Source organism: Sceloporus undulatus, chromosome 2 (assembly GCF_019175285.1).
Source record: "Sceloporus undulatus isolate JIND9_A2432 ecotype Alabama chromosome 2, SceUnd_v1.1, whole genome shotgun sequence".
Classification (NCBI taxonomy): domain Eukaryota; kingdom Metazoa; phylum Chordata; class Lepidosauria; order Squamata; family Phrynosomatidae; genus Sceloporus; species Sceloporus undulatus.
In genome coordinates, this window is record NC_056523.1 from 294211152 (window position 1) to 294234856 (window position 23705).

Consider the following 23705-nt stretch of genomic DNA (forward strand, 5'->3'; position numbering starts at 1 on the left):
GCAAACAGCAAATGGCTGCCCATTTGGGCCACGCTTGGCCTGCAGCACATGGGATGGTTATGCCCAGGTGCTTGTCATGCCACTAGTTAACTTCAATAAAATGTTGGCTAATACAGGTGGGCAATAACTAAGCATAAGAAAGAAATCACAGTCTTGCTTTAGTTCATAAGAGTGAGTCAGAACAAAGCTTCAAAAGAAGGAGACAAAGTGCCTCTAACAATGCATCTTGTTGTGTAACAATTATATTTTCTTCAAACTCCGAGAAGCAAAGAATAGTCTATGTCAGATTCCTACATAGAATACTGTCATGACAGAACAAATCAGATTTACAGATGGAACAATATCACATTTTCCAGTCTCCTGACCTCCATGCTGGATCACTAGGTAGGGTTTAGAGTAACAGTGCTTTCATTAAACACACTGCACTATAGAATGCATTGTGTCAGCAGATATGTTTGTATACATTAATCTATGTGCATAACATGTGTAATCTCTGTTCTTCATAGCTTATTGCTGACAGAAGCTACAGCTGTGAAGGTTTAGAACTGACCAAGATTCCAGATCAACTACCTTTAACAACCAAAATCCTTGATTTCAGCTTTAATTTCCTGTATTCGCTGTATCCCTCATCATTCAGCAAGCTGAAGGATCTGATCTATTTAGATTTAACAAGGTACAGTGGATCCTTGTCTTTCCCTCTGTTTATATGACTTGGATTTTTATTCTCAGCTTTGTAAGCAAAATATATTTGTGGTGGCAGTCAACATTTCTACAAGACTCAGACCCTAATCATAGATATAAATTTTCTCATCTGTTTAAATCTGCCTTACAGGTTGCTGTATCTTGAAAGAATAACAAAATCTCTGGCAAAGAAGCTCCATTTTATAAAGTCTTTTTATGCCTGCCCAGCACCTATATTCCTCCTCATCCTTTGTCTAACTGGACGTTTTTAGCAGCCTTAGTACTAGGAGAATGATGGAGGACTAAAAAAACACAGACTATCATTGCCAGGTTGCAGCAGTGTGTTTGCAATAAACAATGGAATATAGCTTGAGCTGGGAAAGAATGGGTTTCTACCCTAACTAATATCTCTGTAGCTTGTGAGCCTGTTCACAATAGGCAAGGCAAATACCAGCTGCCTCCAGAATCCCTTACTGAGCATGCCTGAGACATGGGGCAGGGTGTTATCACTATGCTGATGACCCAGATAATTTCTCCATGCTTCAGACTGCAGCAGTAACTAAGGATGGCATCTCTCCTCTGAATGAATGAATGTCTTAAAGTGGTAATGGACTGGATGAGGAAAAACAGACTAAAACTGAATCCAGATAAGACGGAGGTACTCGTTATAGGGACCCCTAATCCAGGTGTGGAGATATCAGCTGGTCCTAGATGCAGTCACATGTCCCCTAAAGGACTGTGTTCACAGTTTAGGAATGCTCCTGGATTTGTCCCTTCAGATGTCAACCCTGATAGATGCGATGGCCAGGAGTGCTTGTTATCAGCTTCGGCTGATATGCCAGCTGCAAGCCTTCCTGGAGCCAGGGGACCTGGAAACGGTAGTACCTGCCTCACGACTTGACTTTAATGTGCTCTACATGGGGCTGCCCTTGTGCCTAGTTCGGAAACTTCAATTAGTACAAAATATGGCAGCCAGATTAGACACCAGAAAATCTACAGGTGACCATATAACACAGATTTTAAAATCTCTTCACTGGCTGCCTATTAGTTTCCAGACACAGTACAAGGTGTTGGTAATAACTTTTAAAGACCTTCATGGCTTGGGTCCAGATTACTAGCGGGAGTGCCTCCTTCCATATAATCCACCCCGCACACTTAGGTCCTATGGGAAAAACTTACTGCAGTCAACAAAGACTAGGCTGGCTGAGGTTAACCAGAGGGCCTTTTCATCTGCCGCTACTAAATTATGGAATGGCCTGCTGGAAGAGATCCGACATATCACCAATCTTGACGGCTTTAAAAAGGCCATCAAGACAGATCTCTTCCAACAGGCCTTCCCTGATTGATCGATCCAGCCCTGCTGATATGGACTGCCCCAATGACTGCCCAAAGATGACTTGCTTCAGTTATGGATATTTTAAATTATTTTAAATGCATTTTAATATGTTTGTTGTATTGTAATTATGTGGTCTCATTTTATGGAAGGGGGGATAATGGGATTTATTTTATTATCCCTTCTTCCATAAAACATGTCCAGCAGTACAGAGTTAGTAAAAAAAAACCCAAAAAAAACCACCTGTAGTTAGGTAACGTCATTTACAGAAGCTGAAAGATGTTTCAGTAGCTACCACAACTCAGTGGAGGGGTTAACACAGACTGGACTCCCAAGCCCAGTTGCTCCCAGCCCAGGTTCAACTGCAAGCTTTCTTTTCTCCTTTCATACCAAGGATTCTCTTGCACTTGAGACCTTTACTTCACTGGGCTCTCTCTCACACATTTTTACATGATGCAGGCACAGAGAAGACCCTGTAATTTCTGATATCTATACACTGGTGCCCTTTCCCCAAAGTTCTGGCTAAAGCAATAATCATATAATCGTACACTCTTCTGTACCAATTTGGCAGGGAAAGTACCAATTAATCCTCTGTCATCCAATTTTTCAGCCACTTTTTAAAATATCTGTAACAAGGAGAAGGACGTGAGAGAGATTGAAGAGGGTTGTCCCGGGAAGGGAGAGGCAGTAGCACTGCAAAGGGAGAACTCTGACTGGAAACTACAAGGCCCAGCAATCCCTGGGGTGAAAGGAGAGAAGGGAAGACCCCAGGAGGCAGGCCCTACAAGGGAGGGGCTGGCAGATAAAAGGGAGAGGCACTCGGGGAGGAGGTCATGAGCGGAAGAGAGGGCAGTGAGGTGGTTGTGTGTAGGGGAAAAGGTCAGCGTTATGACAAGCTGGGGGGCTTTGCCAGCTAGAGTGGGAAGATTCAGAAGCTGCGAGACGCTCAGGAGAGGAGGGTTTCCTGTCGGAGTTTGCCCATCCCCACGCTCCAACTCCAAGCTCTTCTGAGATTGGTTTGAGGTTGGGTTATTGTTCAAGGGGAGTGTTCCGTTGGGACTTTCAGGGGTGTTACTGGCCTGCCCAGGGGGAGAGCCTAGACCCCAAAGAAGATCTTACTGCCACTAAGGATTTGGGTAAAGTAACCCAAGACCAGAACTCTGTGAAATAACAGTGCCTCCACTGGTGTTATTAATTCTATTAAAGGTATTCAGCATTATCTTTAGGTTGTTTGCAGTTATTGTCCACTATGGACCCTGATAAGAAGCCTGGAGTTGGGAGTGTGCCCTGTGACCCTGCAACAATGTCCCAGTTTCTCTCCCCTCTGCCCACTTTCCCTTTTTAATCAGTTTATTTCAATTGCTGGAAACTGAGTTCAGTGTGTAAGAGTCATTTGCACTCACTTAATTCAAAGGAAAGGACAGGATCTTGCCCTTCCCAGTAGCCTCAGGAAGAAAGCAAACTGCTCAAGCCTCTCCTAGTTTGTGTGTTCTTCTTTTAAGATAGCTTTTGTTGTCTTGACCACACGCTTTAGACTGGGATAAAAGTGTGAATATATTAAACAGTGGTCTCCTTTTCAGCCTTGCTTATTGTCTTGCATTGGTCCAATTCTGTGAAAACTGTAAAATGAAGCAGTGAGTCTATTTTTATTAAACAAAATCTACACCCAAATGCAGGCAATTACTGAAAAATGAATAAAAAGTCCTTTATTAGGACTGGGGATTTAAAGAATACTTGCGAATTTTCTCACTCTTTATCTCAACACATCAAGACAGCCTGTTTAGAAAATAAATAATGAGATTCCCCCTCCCCCTGAACATTTGCAGAAAACCAGGTCTTTTTCTTTTAAAAAATAATTTGCACAAAATAAGCAAAATTTTTGTGCTGAAAACAGTGTTTTCACTGTTTACACTGTTTGCAAAAAATTATTTAAAGCTAACTTTGGCCCATTACAGACGGGCCTTAAAGTACGTGCTGAGCAGGTACTAGGGTTAGGAAGCGGCGGCGCTTCCGCACCCCCCCGAGTGCGTGCTCAACACGTACAAAATGGTGGCGGCCGTTTCACACGGCCACCACCATGACTACGTCACGACCGTGCCGCCTCCAAACAGGGCGGCATGGTTGTTACGTAGTGGGGCTGCGTGAGGGCGCTTAGTGCACCGTTCCGCGGCCCCAGAAGGAGCCCGTTTTGGAGCTCCTTCCAGGTTTGCATCGCTGGGCGCAGCCTTTAGATGGCTGCACCCAGCAACACAGAGGAGAAAGGGGTTCTCCTCCTCCCCACCGCTGCAGGGTGTCCTTGGGGCTTCAAGCCCCAAGGACACCCCTTTCCAGGCTGCGGGGAAGCGGCCTTTTGCCCCTTCCTCGCGGCCCGGAAAGCAGCGGATCAGGGCCTCAGCGGCTGCTGCTCTGGCCACTGAGGCCCTGATCCGGCGGGGAAAGGAGCGGGTGCAGGCCGCCGCTTTTCGGCGGTCTGTAACACGCCTTTGTTTAAAAAGCAAAAATCACTGAGACTGCATCAGATAATCTCATAATCTCACATGTAGGTATAAACTGTTGGATTTATTTGTTCTTTCAGGCAAGAATGAAACAAAAATATAGATTAGAAAGCTGGGCTAAAACTAACAAAATGAACTTCAACAAGGAGAAATGTAAGATACTGCACTTAGGTAGAAAAAATGAAATGCATAGATATAGGATGGGGGACATCTGTCTTAAGAACTCTTTTTGTGAAAGGGATCTAGGGGTCCTAGAATTTGAACATGAGTCAACAGTGTGATGCAGCAGCTAAAAAGGCCAATGCTATTTTAGGATACATCAATAGAAGTATAGTGTCTAAATCAAGGGAACTAATAGTGCCATTCTATTCAGTCTTGGTTAGGTCTCACCTGGAATACTTTGTCCAGTTCTGGGCACCACAATTAAAAAAGGATGTTGACAAATTTGAGCATGTCCAAAGGAGGGCCATCAAAATGGTGAATGGCCTGGAAACCATGCCTTATGAGGAAAAACTTAGGGAGCTGGGTATGTTTAGCCTGGAAAAGAGATGGTTAAGAGGTGATATGATAACCCTGTTTAAGTATCTGAAGGGGTGTCACATTGAGGATGGAGCAAATTTGTTTTCTGCTGCTCCAGAGACTAGATCACGGAACAATGGATATGAGCTACAGGAACGGAGATTCCACCTTAACATTAGGAGGAACATCCTGACAGTAAGGGCTGTTCAACAGTGGAACAAACTCCCTCAAAGTGTAGTGGAGTCTCCTCCTTTAAACAGAGGCTGGATGGCCATCTGTCAGAGATGCTTTGATTATGAATTCCTGCATGGCAGAATGGGTTTGGACTGGATGGCCCTTGCGGTCTCTTCCAACTGTGATTCTGTTATTCTATATACATCTCTAATTGGGACAAACTAAAATTCCAAAGAAGTTGGGAGCTTTTCAAGTTGTCCAGAACTCTTCATTAGGCTAGGTGAAAAGGTGGGGGTGGGAAGGAGGTTAACAAGGAAACCTATTGTTTCCCTGAAGTGTCTCTCCCCTTTTAAATCATCTAACCAGAAGAGTTTTGGAGAATGTGAAAGTCTGCACATTTCTGTGGCATTTCAGCTTGTACTAATAAAGATATTATCAACATGTAGCTTTTGGTTTTGGTCTGTTCTTGGGAATGAACACAGCTGCCTTTGCTTTTCTGATTTTTATTGTAGCCACAGATTGTAGGAATTAAGATAATAATTTTGCATATTTCTTGTGCATTAATTCCAGAATTGTTTGCTTTTAAGGTGCCAGATTAATTGGGTATATGAACGTGCTTTTGAAAGCAACTCTTTCCTAGAAGCCATTGTCTTGACTGGAAATCATATTCTTTTCCTTGGAGATACAGCATTCACAGGACCTCTGTCACTGAAGCACCTTGACCTAACCCAAACAGGACTCACTAGTTTAACATTTATCCCAATGAAGGATCTGGATAACCTGGAAACACTGATACTAGGAAACAACTACATTCAATCTCTACAGTTTCCACCAAGTTTCAAAACTAGGAGTCTAAAATATTTGGATTTTCAGATGAACAACATCCAAAGAATATCTGCTGAAGATGTAATGCCATTAAAACAATTCAGCAATCTGACTCTTGTCCTAAAAGGGAATGATATTGTGCATATTGACCCTGGAGCTTTTAGCTCAATTTCTTTCTACACTTTGGATTTTAGCGGCTGTGCTAATGTTTCTGTCATCTTGAAAGGGTTACAAGGTGGACAAAATGTTGCTCTTCAGCTTGGAGCTTTTTTGGATTCAGCCATTCTTCCAATAAGTCCCTCTGCATTGCAGGGCATCAGCAATGTATCTGTAGACCACCTCACTCTGCAGTATCGTACTTTTCTAAATGTCTCTGGTGAAACATTCAAGTGGATGACCAAACTCCAAACGCTAGACTTGACCCATACCTCCCTCTCTGAGGTACCCCTTGGGCTTCATGGAATGGATAGGCTGAAGGAATTAAATCTCAATGAAAACAAATTTGTGCACCTTTGTGACATCAGATCTTCTGTTTTCCCCACTGTCACCCACCTCTACATCAGAGGAAACTCAAAGGAGCTAGATTTGGGGGCCGGATGTTTAGAATCTTTGTCAAAACTTCAGTATCTTGACTTGAGCAACAGTCAGATAGAAGACTCAAACTGCTGCAGGAAGCAGTTCACTGCTCTAAGTGCATTGCAACATGTTAACATGAGCTACAATAGAAAACTTTTGCTCCACAGTATAGCCTTCAATGAATCTGCTAACCTGAAGGTTCTGGATCTGGCTTTCACCCATATTGTCACCACCAATGCCTCCCAAGGACCATTAAGCAATCTGCATTTTTTGCAGATCCTAAATCTTTCTTTCTCTCAGATTGGTCCAAATATCCAGCACATCTTGCAAGGTCTAGAGTCTCTTCGTGTCTTAAGTCTGAAAGGAAATAATTTTGAATCTGGGATCATTCTGAATGACAAACTTTTCCAGCAAGTATGCAATTTAGAGGTGTTAATTTTATCTTACTGCAAATTGTTTGCTATAGAAACTAAAGCCTTTTCCACCCTCAGAAAGCTCCAGCATGTGGACTTGAGCCACAACAATCTTATTATATTCAATTCAGGTGCCTTTTCCAATCTCAGGAACATCTATCTCAATTTTGCCAATAACAGGATCCATATTATCCCACGTGATATGTTGACTAACTTATCTGGCCAGAGCATAATCAATTTAAGTTACAATCCTCTGGAATGCACCTGTTCCAATACTGGATTATTAACCTGGTACAAGCAAAACATAGATAAAATTGAAGACTTTGAAGAGACAGTCTGCTCTGAGCCCAAGTCACTAGCAGGTACTAAGCTCCTCTTTGTAAATCTGTTTTGTGGCTATAGCACTGCAAAGGTAATATTGATTACCTTTGTTGTGATAACAGTAATTGGAGTGACCTTCATTTTGATCATACGGTTTTTACAGAGAAAGTACCAACATATTTAAGCTCCTGGATAAAAGTAAGTACAGAAAAGTAACATCAAAGAACATATTCATAAGAAAGAATTTACAAGGAAATTGCATTTTCTAACACTGAATGTATTTCCTGATCTTTTTTACATCAATAGCTCACTCATGTACACTATTCTGATATGAGGTAGTTTGGGGGAAATTACTGCAATATGTGGGGAAAGGGAAAAAATTGTCTAGTTTTGCATTCTCTGCATGGAGTTTATTCTGGCAGTAACATGTTAGAAAACTACAATTTACCCCAGCAGGCAAGTTGGGTATGGCAAACAGGTAAAAGGCCAGCAGTAACATGCCCTGGAAATGTGAGAAAGATTTTTCTCCCAACAGGAATAAAAGGAGGTATGTTAGACTTTCTGCCAGACCACTCATTTCCCATAATGAAGACAAGATTTGAATTTATGTTGGACTGGTAAGAAAAAAAGATTAAGGCCTCTTGTCCTGTGCTTCACATTTGAGAAAAATCTAGCAGCAAAGAAATACAGTGGGTTTTTTTCTTCATTATTTAATAAGGTTTCAGAAGACCCAAGGAGGACAATTATTGCATACACCGGGCTAAGCAAAGCGAAGCCTGTGACTCAGGACTCAAAAAACTTGATAAAAATATTCTGTGCCCTCCAGGAAAGGGTGGCATTTTTTTCATACTAGTTTAGGCCCAGGAAAGACCATTTTAGGTCACCATAAGTCAGAAACAACTAGGAGGCACACAAAAACAAAACAATAATCTTAAGTTTATATAGGTACATATCTTTTTATCACATGAGCTTCTTTTAGTGGTGGCAACTAGAAAACATCAAATAAACAATAAAGAACTCTTGGTTTGTATATTGTTCAGATTTATTTACACAGAAGAATTCATACAAATTGTCCCATCTCCCATAATAGCTTTCAGTGTGTTAATTACAATATTTTAACTTACCAAAATAAATGTACTGGCAAATCCTAAACTGCTAGTTTAATGTTACAAAATGTGCTTTCCTAGAATAGTGAGAGCTTGTCATCTCTATTTGAATGTTGTTTGAAGTAGACATGCCTGCATCTTCCAACAGCTGGTCAGTTCCACTCCTCTCACACCACATTTTGCTCAGGGCTTTTAATGAGGAAAATATTGTACTGAGCTTTCCAATATTAAGTACAAATTTCCCTGTCCCATCACCTCATGCCTTCTCATCCAGTTGAGCAAAGATGACAACTGTGTCCAGACCAGATCCAGCTATGGTGACACTAATGTGCTAGGCTCCCTTGAACATAAATCAAGGCAGTATTTCAATATGAGCGATAACACCACCATCCGTTTTCAGATGCATGTAGCATTTTTGAACTCTGAATTTTGTCAGTTGTAACTACACTGCATTTAATTGGAGATCAGCCACCTTCAGAGATATTATCTCTGTAGTCTGTCACTTGGAATCTATCGCTACTATACTTGCTTACCATGGAAATCAAAAGGGTTGATACCACACTACTTGTTTCAGATACTAATATGGGGACACAACCATGGCTGATATTTGAAAAAGAATTCTCCTCCTACACTTATCTCACACATGAAACAGAACTTGTTAGGAACCTAATTTTTATGGTTGATAGGCTACTCTATGTATGCTGGGTTTATTTGGGCCAAACTTTATAGGTGTGGCAGTGGATCTATGTGAGTTCCTGTATAATAGTACTTTACAGTGGAATGAACTCATTTCATTATTTTCTTAATGGAGGTGAGCATCATGCTTGACAATTACTTGCATCAAAACAAAACATTGGGCTGGACATGATTCTTAATGTCTTGGAGAGGGAGGAAAGTATGAAATCTAAAGCTTATTGTGGAGTTTATACATTTTCCATTCTTTATATTTTACATATGTTGAGAAATATTGACATGAGCATGGCACTTTATGCTTGGCAGTGGCATAAGAATAAGTGAAGGTCTGAGCCAGTCACAATTTTATATCACACACACACACACACACACACACACACACACACACACACACACAAGCCCCTACATCTTTAGGTGGATGATTTGGGGCAGCCTAGTTTATTGTGGGGTGTAAATTCCTAGTTTAAACATAGTGATATCTGGAAAAGTGATTTATTTCTATTTAATTTGACTGCAATAAAGTGCAATACACCTCCAAAACACATTTCTGTAGCAACATTTTAAACTTCCAAGCACATATGGACATAAGAGCTTCCAGTAAAATATGTGTAGTAAGGCTTTCTCCTTCAGATAGCCATGCCTAACATGTGGTCTGTGGGAGTGGAGTGAGGGAGGAGCCCTATGGCTATTTCCCTGGAGGGAAATAAAGGAGAAGCACTGGCATATGCACACTGGAGTGAGTGGGACTCTCCCCAAAATGCATCGAAGAGCTCTGGAAGGTTCTGAATCTCTGCTGAGAAGATGTGGAAATATCTATTCATATCAGTGGGACAAAACCAAATTGTATATGCCACCATGGTGTTTCATTCCATTATAGGCTGTGTATTGAAACCTATATTGACGGAAGCCATTTCAAGAAACAAACTCAATTCCCTTGCATGCTCAGTTTTATTTTAACATTCTGCAACTGCGTAAGTATAAATAGTTTTATTCAATTTCCACTGGTTATGACATCCAGATGGGGATTTGTTAAAGAAAATAAGACTGCAAACACTTTATTGCACAGATCCTAACAAACGTTCTTTTTAATAATTTGATCATCTACAGTAGGAAGTGCTACAAAGGGACAATTTAATATAGAACCACACAGAGACTGACAAAGTACATTTAAAGAGGATCTTTAACAGTTCACTCTAAGTTAAACATCAACAAACAGGAACTACATGAATGCAAGCTTAGGTGCTACTCCACTTCCAAAATGGGGAAAAAATTTTTGGCAGAAGTGATAAAGCGCTATACAAAATATACATTAAAAAGATATATTTGTAAACAAGAAAGCTAGATGTGCTTTAAAGAAAACAAATGGAAGGTTTTTAAATGCAAGTAGCTGTAAACTATTAAATACCTCCCAGATAGAAATGTCATGATTTTGGAGTGCATTAATGTTTGGTGAATTCATTTCCAAAATACAGACACAGACTGTAAATGCCAGGACCATGCTCTTTAAAAAAACAAAACAAAACAAAAAACACCCAGTTGTTCTAAATAATTCATGAGTGCATATAAGGGAAATGAATGCACTAGCACTTCAGAGAAAATTGCAGAGACTTGCTGGTAATTTTATTTTCTTAGCAAAGACTTCTAAAAATGAGTAAAATCCCAACTGATGAAATGCTTTTTTCTCAGGAAAATTGCATTTAGCATGCTGGTATTGTACAAACAACACTCATAGCTGCATTAAATTTGGATGACTACAGTTTGGGGAATGGAAAGGGAAAATATCTTGGCAGGGAGGCCGCCATTAAATGAACTTCTGTAAATGAATATAGAAGAGAGAACATATAAAAAATGGATCCTGGTCACTCTAGCAGATTTATCTGTGATCATTTTTCTGGAGTGTTTTTGACCATACCAAACACTTTTGCTCCAAATTTAACCAGACAAATTAGACACATTCCACAATGCACAAAATTCAAATAAGGCTTAGCAAAAGTAAAAAGGACACTCAAACTCTAGCACCAAATAGCTCAAATATTGCCCCCCTTTTTTTACAAAACCACCTTTTTATTCTTTAAAAAAACACATTTACTTTTTTTCCAATACAAATAAAGGTCACAATATGAAATGTATATAGCTACTTAATGTACTTCAAAAAGAATGTGAAACCTAGGATGACTTGCTAAAAACAGCAAGCAACTCTACAACATAAGGCCCCAGCTAGGTATAAAATATTATCATGTGCTGGATATATCTAGGTACACTGTTGGGGGGAAAACCCATGGCTTCCCCTCCCCCCCAACTTCACCACCTTTGTCATAAAATAGAAAAGAAAGCTGAACCACTAAATGTTCAAATGTATCATGATAACAGAGATGATTCATTAAGGTAATGAAAAATGGTTTAACACTTTAAGCTATGTGCTTCTGCACAAGCTTCATACCCCAAAGGCCTGGTTTTAAATAACTATGGCCTGAATCAACAGTACGAACTGGGCTCGTTGCAAAGTCACTATAGACTCAGCCTAGGATCCAGTGAAGGAAAGGTGAACACATAGCCATCATATTACCAGAAACTAGATTGTAAATGGCATGGTATGAGTTACAATAGTAATGGAGATTCTTCCCTTCGTTATTCCTAGCATAACCTAACCAAAAAGCAGACATTGTGCACTAAAGATCTGCAGTTTGGTTAGCTATTTAAACTAATACATCTAGCTCACTACAATACTACCAACCTCAAACTCTTAAAATACATACCTAAACTCACTAACAGCAACTAGATGTCTATTTTCTTAAATGTCATAGTTAAGTATAGAATTTTGAGTAAGTATAAAGTGGGGGACATTTCGTCCTCTGTCCTCACATAGGACCAGTATATTTGTGGGTTTAGCCTAGGCCCAGGTTTTAGTAATTCTGCTTCTTCTTAGATTATGGCAAACCAGTGGCAAAGCTACTATCATAAAAAGGTAGAAGAAATAATGCAATCAGCAGCAAAGTGGATACACTACATTCAGAACAACACACTATGAAGTATTTATAGACCATTTGCTATTTACCCCCTCCCTGTCCCTGCAATGTGTTTTTCAAATTGTAAAAGTATTTTTGTACAAATACAATATGGTAACAGTTTAACCGGTTACATTTGGGAAGGCATTCTGAGGGGAAAACAACAAGTCCTTTCTTTACACACCCTGCTTAAATGGCGCTGAGTATTTTTCTGCAAGAAAATACTACACAGTGCTGTTTTCTAAAGATAAAATGAGATATTACATTTTTAGTTAAGAAGTTGTAGTTGCAAGCCTTGATATTAGGATGTTTTTTTGTGGGGACTACTTTTTGAGACGTCTTTTCCTCGCCTCTGCCGGGCACAGTCTTTGTCAGATGAAAGTGCATTGAGAGAGTCAGATGAAGTCCCTGACTTTGGCAAATCTTTACCTACATTCTGTTTTCTTACAGCAGAAGACTGAGGCAGAATGGGGTCTTTCCCCTTTATGTCCACAGTGTTAGCAGAGTGAGATCTCTCTTGGTTTCTCACCTTTCCCCCACAGTCAGAAATCAGAATGTGCTCTTCCACAGGGGATGGAGTACAGCGCATGCCCAACAGGGAAACACTTTTAGTAATTTCTGCCCTGCCATCTGCTATGGAAGAACTGGTTTGTTTTTTCACTTCCTTGCAGCTGGCTGCAAGTGGCTCTGGTGGCCCCAGCTTAGCTTTTGTTGAAAACAAAACATGGACTTCCTGTCCAGATTCAGAGAAGCTGGATGGGCAGTCAAGTGGCTTTGTAGTAATTGCAGCTGTACGGCATGAACTCTGCAAAGGAACTGAGGAGGAATGTTTTGTCACATGCTGCTTACTCCCTTCTGCTAGTTGTTTCTGATTCATGTGTCCTCTGCCTTTAGTGTCCTGAACATTCTTGCTACCCATGACTGCCTTGTCCACAGCTTTTCCTCTAGTATCACAGCTAGGAAGGGAAAGACTCGAATCTGATTTCCCATGGTCATTTTGTAAATAAAGTGCTTCAGTGCATTTTTTTGCTTCAAGTTGTTTTTCTGCCACACTAGACTGATTGCTTGGACCCTTATCTGACTGTTTGTTTAATAAGGGATTTTCTTTTACAGCAGCTACTTTTGGAGCCATGCTTTGTTTGCTACGTATATGATATGGCTTTTGATCAACAGGGTCACTTAAGCTTGTCATCTCCTGTCTTTGAAAATGCTTAGTGTTGTCTGGTGACACTGCTGCTCCCTGGCTTTTGATGGAGGATTTAAATTGTTTTTCAGGCATGGTGCTATTTGTTTGGATTGTGGGTTCTGATCCACATTCAATAACCAGTTGCCGTTCCACCTGGATATGCTCATTATTTAATTTTTTTTGAGAGCTTGAGGAATATGAGAAACATGCATTTTTCCCTTCCTTCCTAGAACCAGCCAAAGTCTGAACACCACTTTCCTTTTCTTTTGCATTTTTAGCTATTTGTTTTTGTGTCAGTTTATCAGAATTCTTCAAATTAAAAGAACAAGTGTCAGATACTTGTCTTGATTTAACAGTGCTATTTTCTGTATCTGATGCTGGTCGGAGATTATCTTGGTTGCTGTAACACAGAGGCACATCGGCAATGAATGTTTCACTGAATAATTGTCTTACAGAAGGAATGTCAGAATTGCTACTTTGCTGTCTAGAAACAAAGCTGGATTCTTTCTCACTAGCTGAAAGTGCAGTCTTAGATTGCCTCTGCTCTTTTGCTTTCAAATCTCGAGGGCTGTCCTTTTGTACAGTTACACTAACCATATTTTTTTCCTGTTTAGCAGCATTAGAATCTGAAAATGCTTGTAAAGACATTTGGAGGACTGAAGTTTCAGGCTTGCAATATGCACTTGCTCTCTGTATGCCCAAATCATCTCCTGAAAATTCAGTACCAGTGTTGCCATCCTCTTTTGCAGATTGTTTGAGCATATCCTTGACCTCTTTGGATTTCAACTTTGAACTTGTTATATGTACTTTTCCTGTTACATGTGTTTGTGGCTGCAAATTTGCATCAAAGGAACATCTTGGAGTACGTTTAGGGCCTTGACTTGGGGGCACATCTGTTACAGATCTCTTTGTTGAGGAATCCTCAGTTATTCCAGGCCTCTCTGGAAGGATATCATTGCTCTGTTGAGCCCTTGTGTGGCTGTCAGGCACTTCTTTCGAAGGTTTCTTCTCTTTTCGTTTGGCTTTTTCAGAATTGCCTTGTTGGTGGGCAGATTTGTTGGTTGTCATGGTAGAACTCTGGTTTTGGAGGCTAGGAGATTTAGTATCATTTGCACTAAGTTGGATTACCTCCTTTTTTTGGTTTATCACCCGTACAGTGGTATCACATTTAGCACTGAGATTGGAGAGTGGTTTTTCTGGTTGCTGTTCAATGGTAACAGACATTGCTGGTGAGCTCTGCGCACTTTTATTTGGCTTTGAACATGAAGACAGATTGAATTTGTAAGGACTGGATTGTTGGAAGATTTGTGGTTGCTCTTTTGGAGAAGATGGCTCAACCTTCATACTGCTGCCACCTGGGCATGTGGGTAGCACAGCATCATTTTCGGTATTTTGACCTCCTGGAAATGCAGATGAAGATATTTCTGTCTTTGAAACCTGTGGTCCTGAAAGTAATGCAATGTCTAATGTGCCTTCAATGGGTTTCAGGCAAGATACAGACCTTCCTTCTAACTTATATTCTGAAGGACTCTTTCGGACAGGTGACTCTGTAGAAATCATGGCTGATTTCTCCATACTAGTTTCCGCTCGGACATTCAAGGCTTTGAGGGGAACAAAAGCAACAGAATTAATCTGCATAGCATGAGCACTGCTGATAAAAGGTCGGCTTTCAGCAATTGAACTGGAATCCTGCAGCACGTTTATAGGTCTGACTGAATTGAGCTGATGGCACTCATGCACATTTGATGTCAGTTTGGACTTTAATACTGGACAGGGGCTGTCATCTTTTTCTTCAAAGGACATTTTCTTCCGAAGATAATCGATATTTGCAAGCTTACTATCTAATCTTTCCAATTTGACAAATTCTTTTGTTGGTACTGTTTTATCTACATTTTCTCCTTTTCCATTCAGCATCTTGTCAGATGACTGAGGCAGAACATCCTGCAAGGTACATGAAGCGGGAGTTCTTTTGAAGTCGTAAGACAAATGACTGAGTTCATTAAATGAAGGCCCATGACATTGTATGTGTGCATCTGAAGCAATAAAATCATTTGATCTCATGCTTGCATTCTTTTGAAGGGTGTCCTTTAGCATGCCACCTACTGATTGTATCTCCAGAGCTGCAATTTTAGTTTCAGAGGGGTTTGATCTGTCCAAAGCTTTTGGAAATGTTTTCTTGCCATCTCTTTCCTCCAGAGAAGAGGTAACAGAGCTTTCTGATTCACCACAAAGTTCATGTACAATGTTTGCTTTTTGCAAATATTCTTGTTTTTCTATCAGATCTTGCTTTTTCACAACTATCTTAACTTTTAATTTTTCTCTGTCCAACTCATCAATTGATTCTTGTCTGCCCAACTTCCTGGAAATGGGACGTTTTAAGCAACCTTGTTCTGCAGGCCTCACTCGTGTGAGTGACGGGGCATCTAAAACATTCTCCTCAAGGCTTTGAAGGGTTATATCTCGTTGAGATACTTCTCGGTTAACTTCTTCCTGAGTTACCTCCAGGCTGTGTTTGCGTGAACACAAGTGTTTCTTGTCAGTACCATAAGAAGGGGCAAGTTTCTCTTCGGACTGAACCCTTTTGAGCAATGGTGATCTTGGTGGTTCTGCACTCTTAGGTCTAACTATATGCCTGACAATAGTGGGAGGAGAGTGCATTTTGGCAGGAAAAGCCTGAGCTATTTTTGTGTTTCCAACTGAATGCCCCAATAAAGGTGATGGAGACCTCTGAGGGGATGTTGGCTGAGGAGTGGGAGAAGGGGTCCGTGCCAAGGGTGAGAGAGGAATGCTGCCAGCTGATTTGCGTCTTCCTGACCTGTATCTTTGCCCACCAAGCTTGGGACCTAATCCATGGAGGGTGCTGGGTCTAATATGCCCTGAGCCAGCTGGAGAATTGGGTGCACTTGAACTTGGAGAGCTACTTTGAGATGAATTTGTACCTGGGAGAGAAACAAATAAAACTTCACTGGTTTCCTTTCTGTATTTAAAAAAAACCCATAAAAATATTTCTGTTCAATGTACAGACTCTGTGTGTGTGTGTTATCTGTGGAAGCCAACAGGATTTTATCATTACTGGCTTGCAAAGATCAAATTTTGTAGCTTTGAATCTTCCTTGTCTTCTTTTCCCCTGAAATTTTTAGATTTTTCTTCATTGTATTCACCTATCTGGCAAAGTACTGAGCTCTTGAAGCTGATATCAATACAGAGCTAATATAAGTCAGTATACAGTGGTCTCTCCACATCTACAGGAGTTAGGGGTGAAAGACCAGTGTGAATGTGGAAAAATGCAAATAAAACAATACTATCTTTTTTACTTAAAAGAATACCCCTCTAGAAATCTCCAGGCCCTCCAGTGCAACTCTGTGGTCAACATCTGCCAGAAAATGATAATAAAATCATCCTGGAGGATCTACAAATGCCTAGATAAGTGTTTTCGCTAGGAACCTGTAGGTTCTCCAACACAACTCTATGATCAACATCTGGCAGAGTTGCGCTGGAGGATCTGGAGATTCCTAGAGAGAATCCACAAATAAACAAATCCGCAAAAGTCAAAGTAACAAAAGTGGAGGGCTGATTGTACATATATTCTAAATAATATAGGAAGTTCTTTCATAAGCTTTATTGGGGTGATTAAGTTTGGATTTTGGACTATGGTAGTAGAAAATCCCAAACTATGATCTTCCTGGAGGACAAATTCTCTATACAGTGAAGCAAAATAGCTGATTCAAGATGTCTCCCTCTGGATCAAGTATGTATATTTTAAGACTATATAAGACCTGGTGTAACTCTTTTACGCTAGCTCTCAGAGCTGGTTTCTTTTTTCATCTCTTGAAAGTTCTACAGTACAATATGTCCCATCCCCTACAGTGACCAAGATATTCTGCTCAGGTTTATAAGCATCTGAGTGCAATCAACAGTTAGCCCTTTTATTTCTTTAGGGAATCTGTAACCACAAATACTCACCTGAGGGGAAATCAGGGGTGGAGCGAAGGCTTGGTGTTGGTGAGCGGGGAGACAAGCTGTGAGTTGGTGAGCCAGGCAAGCTCTCTCCTGATGAAAGTGATCTGTTCAAGCATGAGAAACTCCGACTCGTATGAAGAAGGGGAGATGGCTGCTTAGCTAGTTTTTTGAAAAGTGATCTTCTCCTAATAGGAAAACAAGAAGTCATTTATGAAACACATATGTCTAGAAATATTATCGTGGCTTTAATAAAAAAAATTCTACCCACAAGATGGAAACAACATAATACAGAACTACCTGAGCTTTAGATAATACGGCAGTAAGGAGCTTAGATACATTTCTGAAATGTACAAAACCATAGCAGTTTATGAACTGTACAAGAGTTTAGAACAATTCTTGGATTTGTACTATACAGGTTTTAAGGACATGGGGTGGGGCTTTCACCATTCACTATTCCAGGCCAAAAAGAAAGAAAATAAATACTGTAAATAAATCTACGACCCCCAAATGTAAGTTTATGAAAAACATTTCATACTGTCTACTAAACAAATATATGCCACTATCTTACCAAGAAGATAGTGGCATATATTTGTTTAGTAGACAGTATGAAAGATTATATTTTTAGTGGGATTTAAGGAACTATTCTATAGGTTGTAAACAGCACACAAATTGGGCACCTGTCACACAACTTACAGTACAAATGTATGCAGCGAAGCTTACTCATCCAACTAATGACAGACAGATGGAACAATATCTTTTATATGATTCTAATCAAAAGGTACTACTGTGGAAGTATGCTTCTACATACTATTTAATGTTAGGAGATATTACAGAATATTAAAAATGAAAAAAACAACATTATGAAGATATTTCATAAAGATATTTGTTGAGCAGATAGTATGAAATATGAGAGTTATCTGGAAATGAGGGCGGGTTACATACTGCCCATTTGGGGCGGGCTGTGCCCGCCCCTTTCCCCGGTGTATCAGGGCCTCAGTGGTTAGAACGGCAGCCGCTGAGGCCCCGATCCGCCGCTTTTCAGGCTGCGGGGAAGCGGCAAAACGCCGCTTCCCCGCAGCCTGAAAAGGGGTGTCCCTGGGGCTTCAAGCCCCAAGGACAGCCCACGGCGGCGGGGAGGAGGAGAAATGGGCCACTTGGCCCCTTTCTCCTTTGGTCTGCTGGGCGCAGCCGTCTGAAGGCTGCGCCCAGCGGACCAAACCAGGAAGGAGCTCCGAAATGGAGCTCCTTCCTGGTCTGCACTAAGGGCGCACTAGTATAGAGGCGGTGTGGTCATGACGTCCTCATGGCGGCGGCTGTGTGGAACGGCCGCCGCCATTTTGTGCATGCGGAGCGCGCACTAGGGTTAGGGGGGTGCGGAAGCACCGCCCCTTTCTAACCCTAGTGCGCGCTCCGCACGCACAAAACAGCCCGTTTGTAATGGGCCAAAGAGAAAAAACAATTTATTTGCATATAAAGAAGCATATTTCCACAAGCATGACAAATTTATTTGGCATTAAGTAACCACAACTCACCTTTCCAAACTTTCTTTCTTTTTTGTTTTCTTACTCCGTCTAACCATTCGGCCCCTATAGCTATTTCTTCTAGCTGGTCCCGTTTTTATTGAAGTGTTCTCAAAAGGTGTTGTAGTAATTGAAACTTTATTGCCACTCTGCCAAATAAGAATTTCAAGTTGTTACAATATGATTGTTCTCCAAGTGGAACAAAGGGAATCAGAGGATGGTTTCAGAAGAAACATTTCCCCATGCCAATTTCACTACCAAGTCTTGCTTTCTACTAATTTCATCTAGCTGAGACATCTGCTTTATTACAAGATAACAGGATCTTTGGAGAATAAATCTTGATCATTTCCTGCTTTCTGACAACATCACATGATTATGGCAGTCATGAGTTTTATGTATGGAAGAATATCTCACTGGGCAATAAGTGGGATGGGATTACCTTTGGCTCTAAAATTAGAATTCTTTGAATATACTACTGGTTTACTAAGACTTGACTTGATTCAGCTAGGCAATTTTAGGTCTACGTTTTCAGTATGAATAATTCATTTTCCCGTTTTTAGTTTTCATGTACGTTTTGTTACAGAAAGTGAAATCAGCTGTAGAATTCTAAGTGGCCATTAAGAGAGTGGAGGAGCAGTGGTTTTGAACTAGCCACAAGAAACACCCATGGGTACTCTAGATTTATACACCAGACAGAGTTGCTATTTTTAAAAAAAGAATAATGGAATGGGGAGGACTTTCATAAACAAATTGTGGCATGTCATGGTGGTGGATGAGTGTTTGCAGTTCAAAGGAAAGAAAACCCAAACATACACTAACTGGTATTGTGGTGGTGGTGATGGTGGTGATGATGATGATGCAACTTTAAAGTAGCTCTTTGCTTTGGGGCCAAAGGACAAAAAACAGACAGAAAACAAATTACAGAGCAGCTGCTCCAATAATGGGCATGCCATCCACAGGTTTAGCAAGCCCAGTTGATTTCAATGGCTTTGCATGCATGTGGCCCCAGAAGAGTGAGCACACATGCGCGCCACCACTGAATGCCAAAGAACTTGAGGTCCTGTGGTTTTTGCCATCCATGTGGAGGGATGTCCAAAACCCCCATGGATAAGATGGGCCTACTGTTCACTAATTTTTAAGATATGGTCTTTTTTTTGTCAGAGATAGTGTACGAAACACAAACACAGAAGGTTCGCCACCCACAAACCATTTTTTTTTAGAGCTTGTGGCTCTACTTGGAAAACAACACAAGATCTTTTTGTGGAAGTACCATGATGAGACTGATGGGAGTGACATGATCCCATCAGTGAATGGCTGTTCCAAGAAGCACGTTCCTTGTGTAGCATTCCAGCCAGGCTGCTCAGGCATACATGCTAACCTCTGCATTGCAACAGAGCCACCCATTGACAAACATGAGCTTATAGTTTTTTGCTATTTGGTTGTAAAGTATATTGAATCAGTAATACAAATATTTTTGTTTTTTGGATTTGTTACTTTTCTGACAGATTTTTAAAGAACTGTTAAAGGTCATCACTACATAACTCTCTCTATCTTTTTTGTTTGTTTGTTAACAAATATTAAGAAACGTTCTCACTGTGCTTGAATCCAAGAAATGACTAGCTGAAACATATTAATGCACTTTCTCAATAATAGCAAAAATGCCCTAAGAATAAAGTATGATATCATCTATTTTGAAAAGAAAAACAGATTAACATCTCATCTCGCGGTGGGGGATGCATAGCCCACTCTCTTTCCCCACCTGCTGGATTGATATTGCATCTACAACATTCATCTGGAGTAATCTATTTACAACAAATGCCTGTAGAAAGTAGCAAGCAAAGTTGTACAAAGTAGATGATAATTGCTTATTAAAATGTTGGTTCTAGCAACCATGTAGTTATGGTTGTCATCAGGTTTACAAGTTATTTTCACTACAGAAAGAATAGTGAATGTTTCCACCTACTCTTTTTATTTAAACCTAATATTCATTGATACTGCAGTTCTACCTCTCAACTCTGCCACCTTATGTAAGCCTGAAATCTCTGCTTGTGTCTTTTACACAAAGGGACAATGTAATGTGCAATTAGCAAATCGAAATGGCAGTTTTTCAAAGCCCACCCCTTGGACAGTATCAGCTTTTAGAAAAAGCCTTCTGATCCTCCAATATCTAATAGGGAAAAACATTAAGCAGCACACCAACATCCTATTCAACAGTTTTTGCACAATTACAAAGCTCTGAAGCCTTGATTTAAGCTTTTAAAAATATTTCAAAATTTTGAGGCTTCAGAGCTCCAAAATTGTGCAAAAAAGGAAAAAAATAATTAAAAAATGAGGAGGAGGAGGGAAGAGTGACATCACATCACTGCCAATCACATGAATGTCCTGGGAATGGCTTTCCACGGCATTGTGCAATTGGCAGTTCATTCATGGGTTTCCTCTGTGAATGAAAAGGGATGGGGCAGCTATGGGAGCGAAGTGGCATCATGTGATCACCATCGCTGATGCTATTTCCTTTCCCTGGGAATCATGGTTTAAAAGCCTCATATGATAACCTCCTATGAGTGAGTGTGGTTTTATTACCAAAATTAGCTAGAACTTGTTAGGAAAGGGTGATCTGCTTTATACACTAAATCTATGCTGTCATGCTCCTGTTGACTCTTTGCTCTGTGAATTGTTATGGCTCCAGCCACAATTTTAATTTTTCTTTTATGTCTTCCTCCATTTTTGAATTAGCATGGGGGATTCATCTGTGCTCCACGTTTCCTTACTTGGGAGGCACAGCTCCAAACATAACTTTGACCTTTAGACCACAGCACCCCACCCCCACCCCCACCCATTTTGGAGATCACAGTATTAATTAGAATGGTAATAGCATTTTAATAGACATCTTAAATGTCTTGCTGCAAAACATCTTGAAAACAACATTAGTTAAGGTTTTTAAGGACAAAACGGTTATCTCCAGAATGCACTTATGAACAATATGGAAAGAGTTGGAAAGGCAGTTGACAGAGGCCTCCAATAATATAGCAATGGCATTTGTCATGTGTTATGAGACACATGAAGGAGGATGAAATATGATTACAGAGTTCAGAGTACAGATAATTGCAAGGAGTGCTTCTTTTTTGTTCATTACATATTTGTTATGCTTCTCTTCAATGATATGGGAATGCATCTCCACCCCAACTACCTGCCTGCCTGCATAATCTCTGTGAAGTGAGCATTTAGGACTCATGTTGTATTAAGCTTAATTGGTTATATTCTTCCTCAGGCTTCTAACAATTTTCCACTTGGCTGGCCAAGTATATGCAGCGTAGAACCATTGTTAAATGCCCAGGGCAACTAAAACAGGATTATTATAAAGAAGTCATTTATATGTTTTAAGAGCTGCCTAAATTCCAAAAGGATCTATAATATGGCAGACATATTTATATTGTAAACAAATATGCCATGAAGTTTTGATACTTTTACATACATTTAAATTAGGGTCAACTAGATCAAAAATCAAGCTTATACCTTGTTTTAATCCTAGACTTAGGGCTGGCACAGATCGGCACAATATACTGGCTTCCCGGCGGTGTGACGTATAGATGCCACATGCCCTGTCGCTGCCCTGAAGCCAAGTGTCACACCACCTCTCTGCTCAAATGGGGGGCAGCTTTTTGGTGCTCTGGCAGCAAAGCGTTTAAAAGCCACACGCTGAAGTAGCGCCGAAAAGCTAGGGCGGGAGCAGTGGAAAGGGCAGCTTTTTTCCAGTGCAAAAAGGAGCAGCATTTTACCAGTTCTTTTAAGGGCCAGAAAAACGCCAGATCAGGGCTGTAACGTGTGGTTGCCACTGCCCCAGTCTCGCGATCAAAGGGACAGTCTGTTTCGGCCCTAACTTACATGTACATTCAGATTTTAACTGCCAATTTGTTATTGTGTGCTTTCAAGTGATTTGCAATTTATGTCAACCCTAAGGCAAATCTATCATGGAGTTTTCTTGGTAAGATTTCTTCAAAGGAGGTTTGCTATTGCCTTCCCCTGAGGCTGAGATCATGTGACTTGCCCTGAGTGAGGAATCAAGCCCTGGTCTCCATAGTTGTAGTCCAGCACTCAACACCTATGCCATGCTGGCACAACTGAACAATAATTAGATCTAAGTATTGCTTCCTCTCATTCTCCAGTGGTATGTCCACTAAATTTGTTGACTCATGAATGCATCTTTATTGTTGTCATCACAGAAAACTGGTTGCTTGAGCCATAATCTTTAGTAAGATTTTACTTCTAGTAAGAAAGATATAGGTTTCTGGAACAAAAGTTTTAAAAAGTTTTACCTTTAATAACAGTTCTATGACTTCAGTGTGAACAAGGCCATGCACCGGCTCTCCATTGATGTGAGTGATGAGATCACCAGCTTTGAGTCCAGCTTGATAAGCTGGACTTCCCTCTTCAACATTCTAAAAAAGCAGGAAGAGACATTTCCCAGCAAAATCATTTTAAGCTGAGTCCCAGTTTGGGGAAAAGGCATGATATAAATAGAATGCTGCTGCTGCTAAGAATATTTCTACCTATCTGGCGTAGAATTGCACCACAATGACCTAAATCAGATTTAGTCTCATAGTAAGTTCTAACTAATCAATTAAACTTAACATACCAGAGGCTGCCATTGATCTAAAAGCAACAGTGAAATTTTCACAAAGAAACATGGAAGATTTACTTTTTAATATACTGTATTTTCTGGCGTATAAGACTGCATTTTAACCCAGGAAAATCTTCTCAAAAGTCAGGGGTTGTCCTATACACCGGGTGTCATCTTATAGGGCAGGTGCTGAAACTTCCGAGCCAGACTGGAGGATCAGCATTCGCCGCATATATAATTGAAGGGCGGAGCAAGCTGCAGGCGTCTGGAACCCCCAGGG

At 40.5% G+C, this 23705-nt stretch overlaps 2 protein-coding genes across 11 annotated transcripts in view; one reads left to right on the forward strand and one right to left on the reverse strand.

Moving 5' to 3' along the window:
* The window catches only part of CD180 (CD180 molecule), a 60837-nt gene extending 52423 nt beyond the window's left edge, over positions 1 to 8414 (forward strand). For all 3 annotated transcript variants that reach the window (XM_042450942.1, XM_042450941.1, XM_042450943.1), the window contains 2 exons: positions 507 to 673; positions 5790 to 8414. In XM_042450942.1, the coding sequence (XP_042306876.1) occupies positions 507 to 673; positions 5790 to 7521 (1899 nt within the window). In that variant the 3' untranslated portion in view covers positions 7522 to 8414. The remainder of the gene's footprint in view (positions 1 to 506; positions 674 to 5789) is intronic.
* A 1780-nt stretch (positions 8415 to 10194) lies between these two features.
* Positions 10195 to 23705, reverse strand: part of MAST4 (microtubule associated serine/threonine kinase family member 4) — a 351856-nt gene continuing 338345 nt past the window's right edge. For all 8 annotated transcript variants that reach the window (XM_042450935.1, XM_042450934.1, XM_042450933.1 and 5 more), the window contains 4 exons: positions 23121 to 23243; positions 18820 to 18956; positions 17291 to 17472; positions 10195 to 16266 (listed from right to left, as the gene is read on the reverse strand). In XM_042450935.1, coding sequence (XP_042306869.1) covers positions 12443 to 16266; positions 17291 to 17472; positions 18820 to 18956; positions 23121 to 23243 — 4266 coding nt within the window. In that variant the 3' untranslated portion in view covers positions 10195 to 12442. The remainder of the gene's footprint in view (positions 16267 to 17290; positions 17473 to 18819; positions 18957 to 23120; positions 23244 to 23705) is intronic.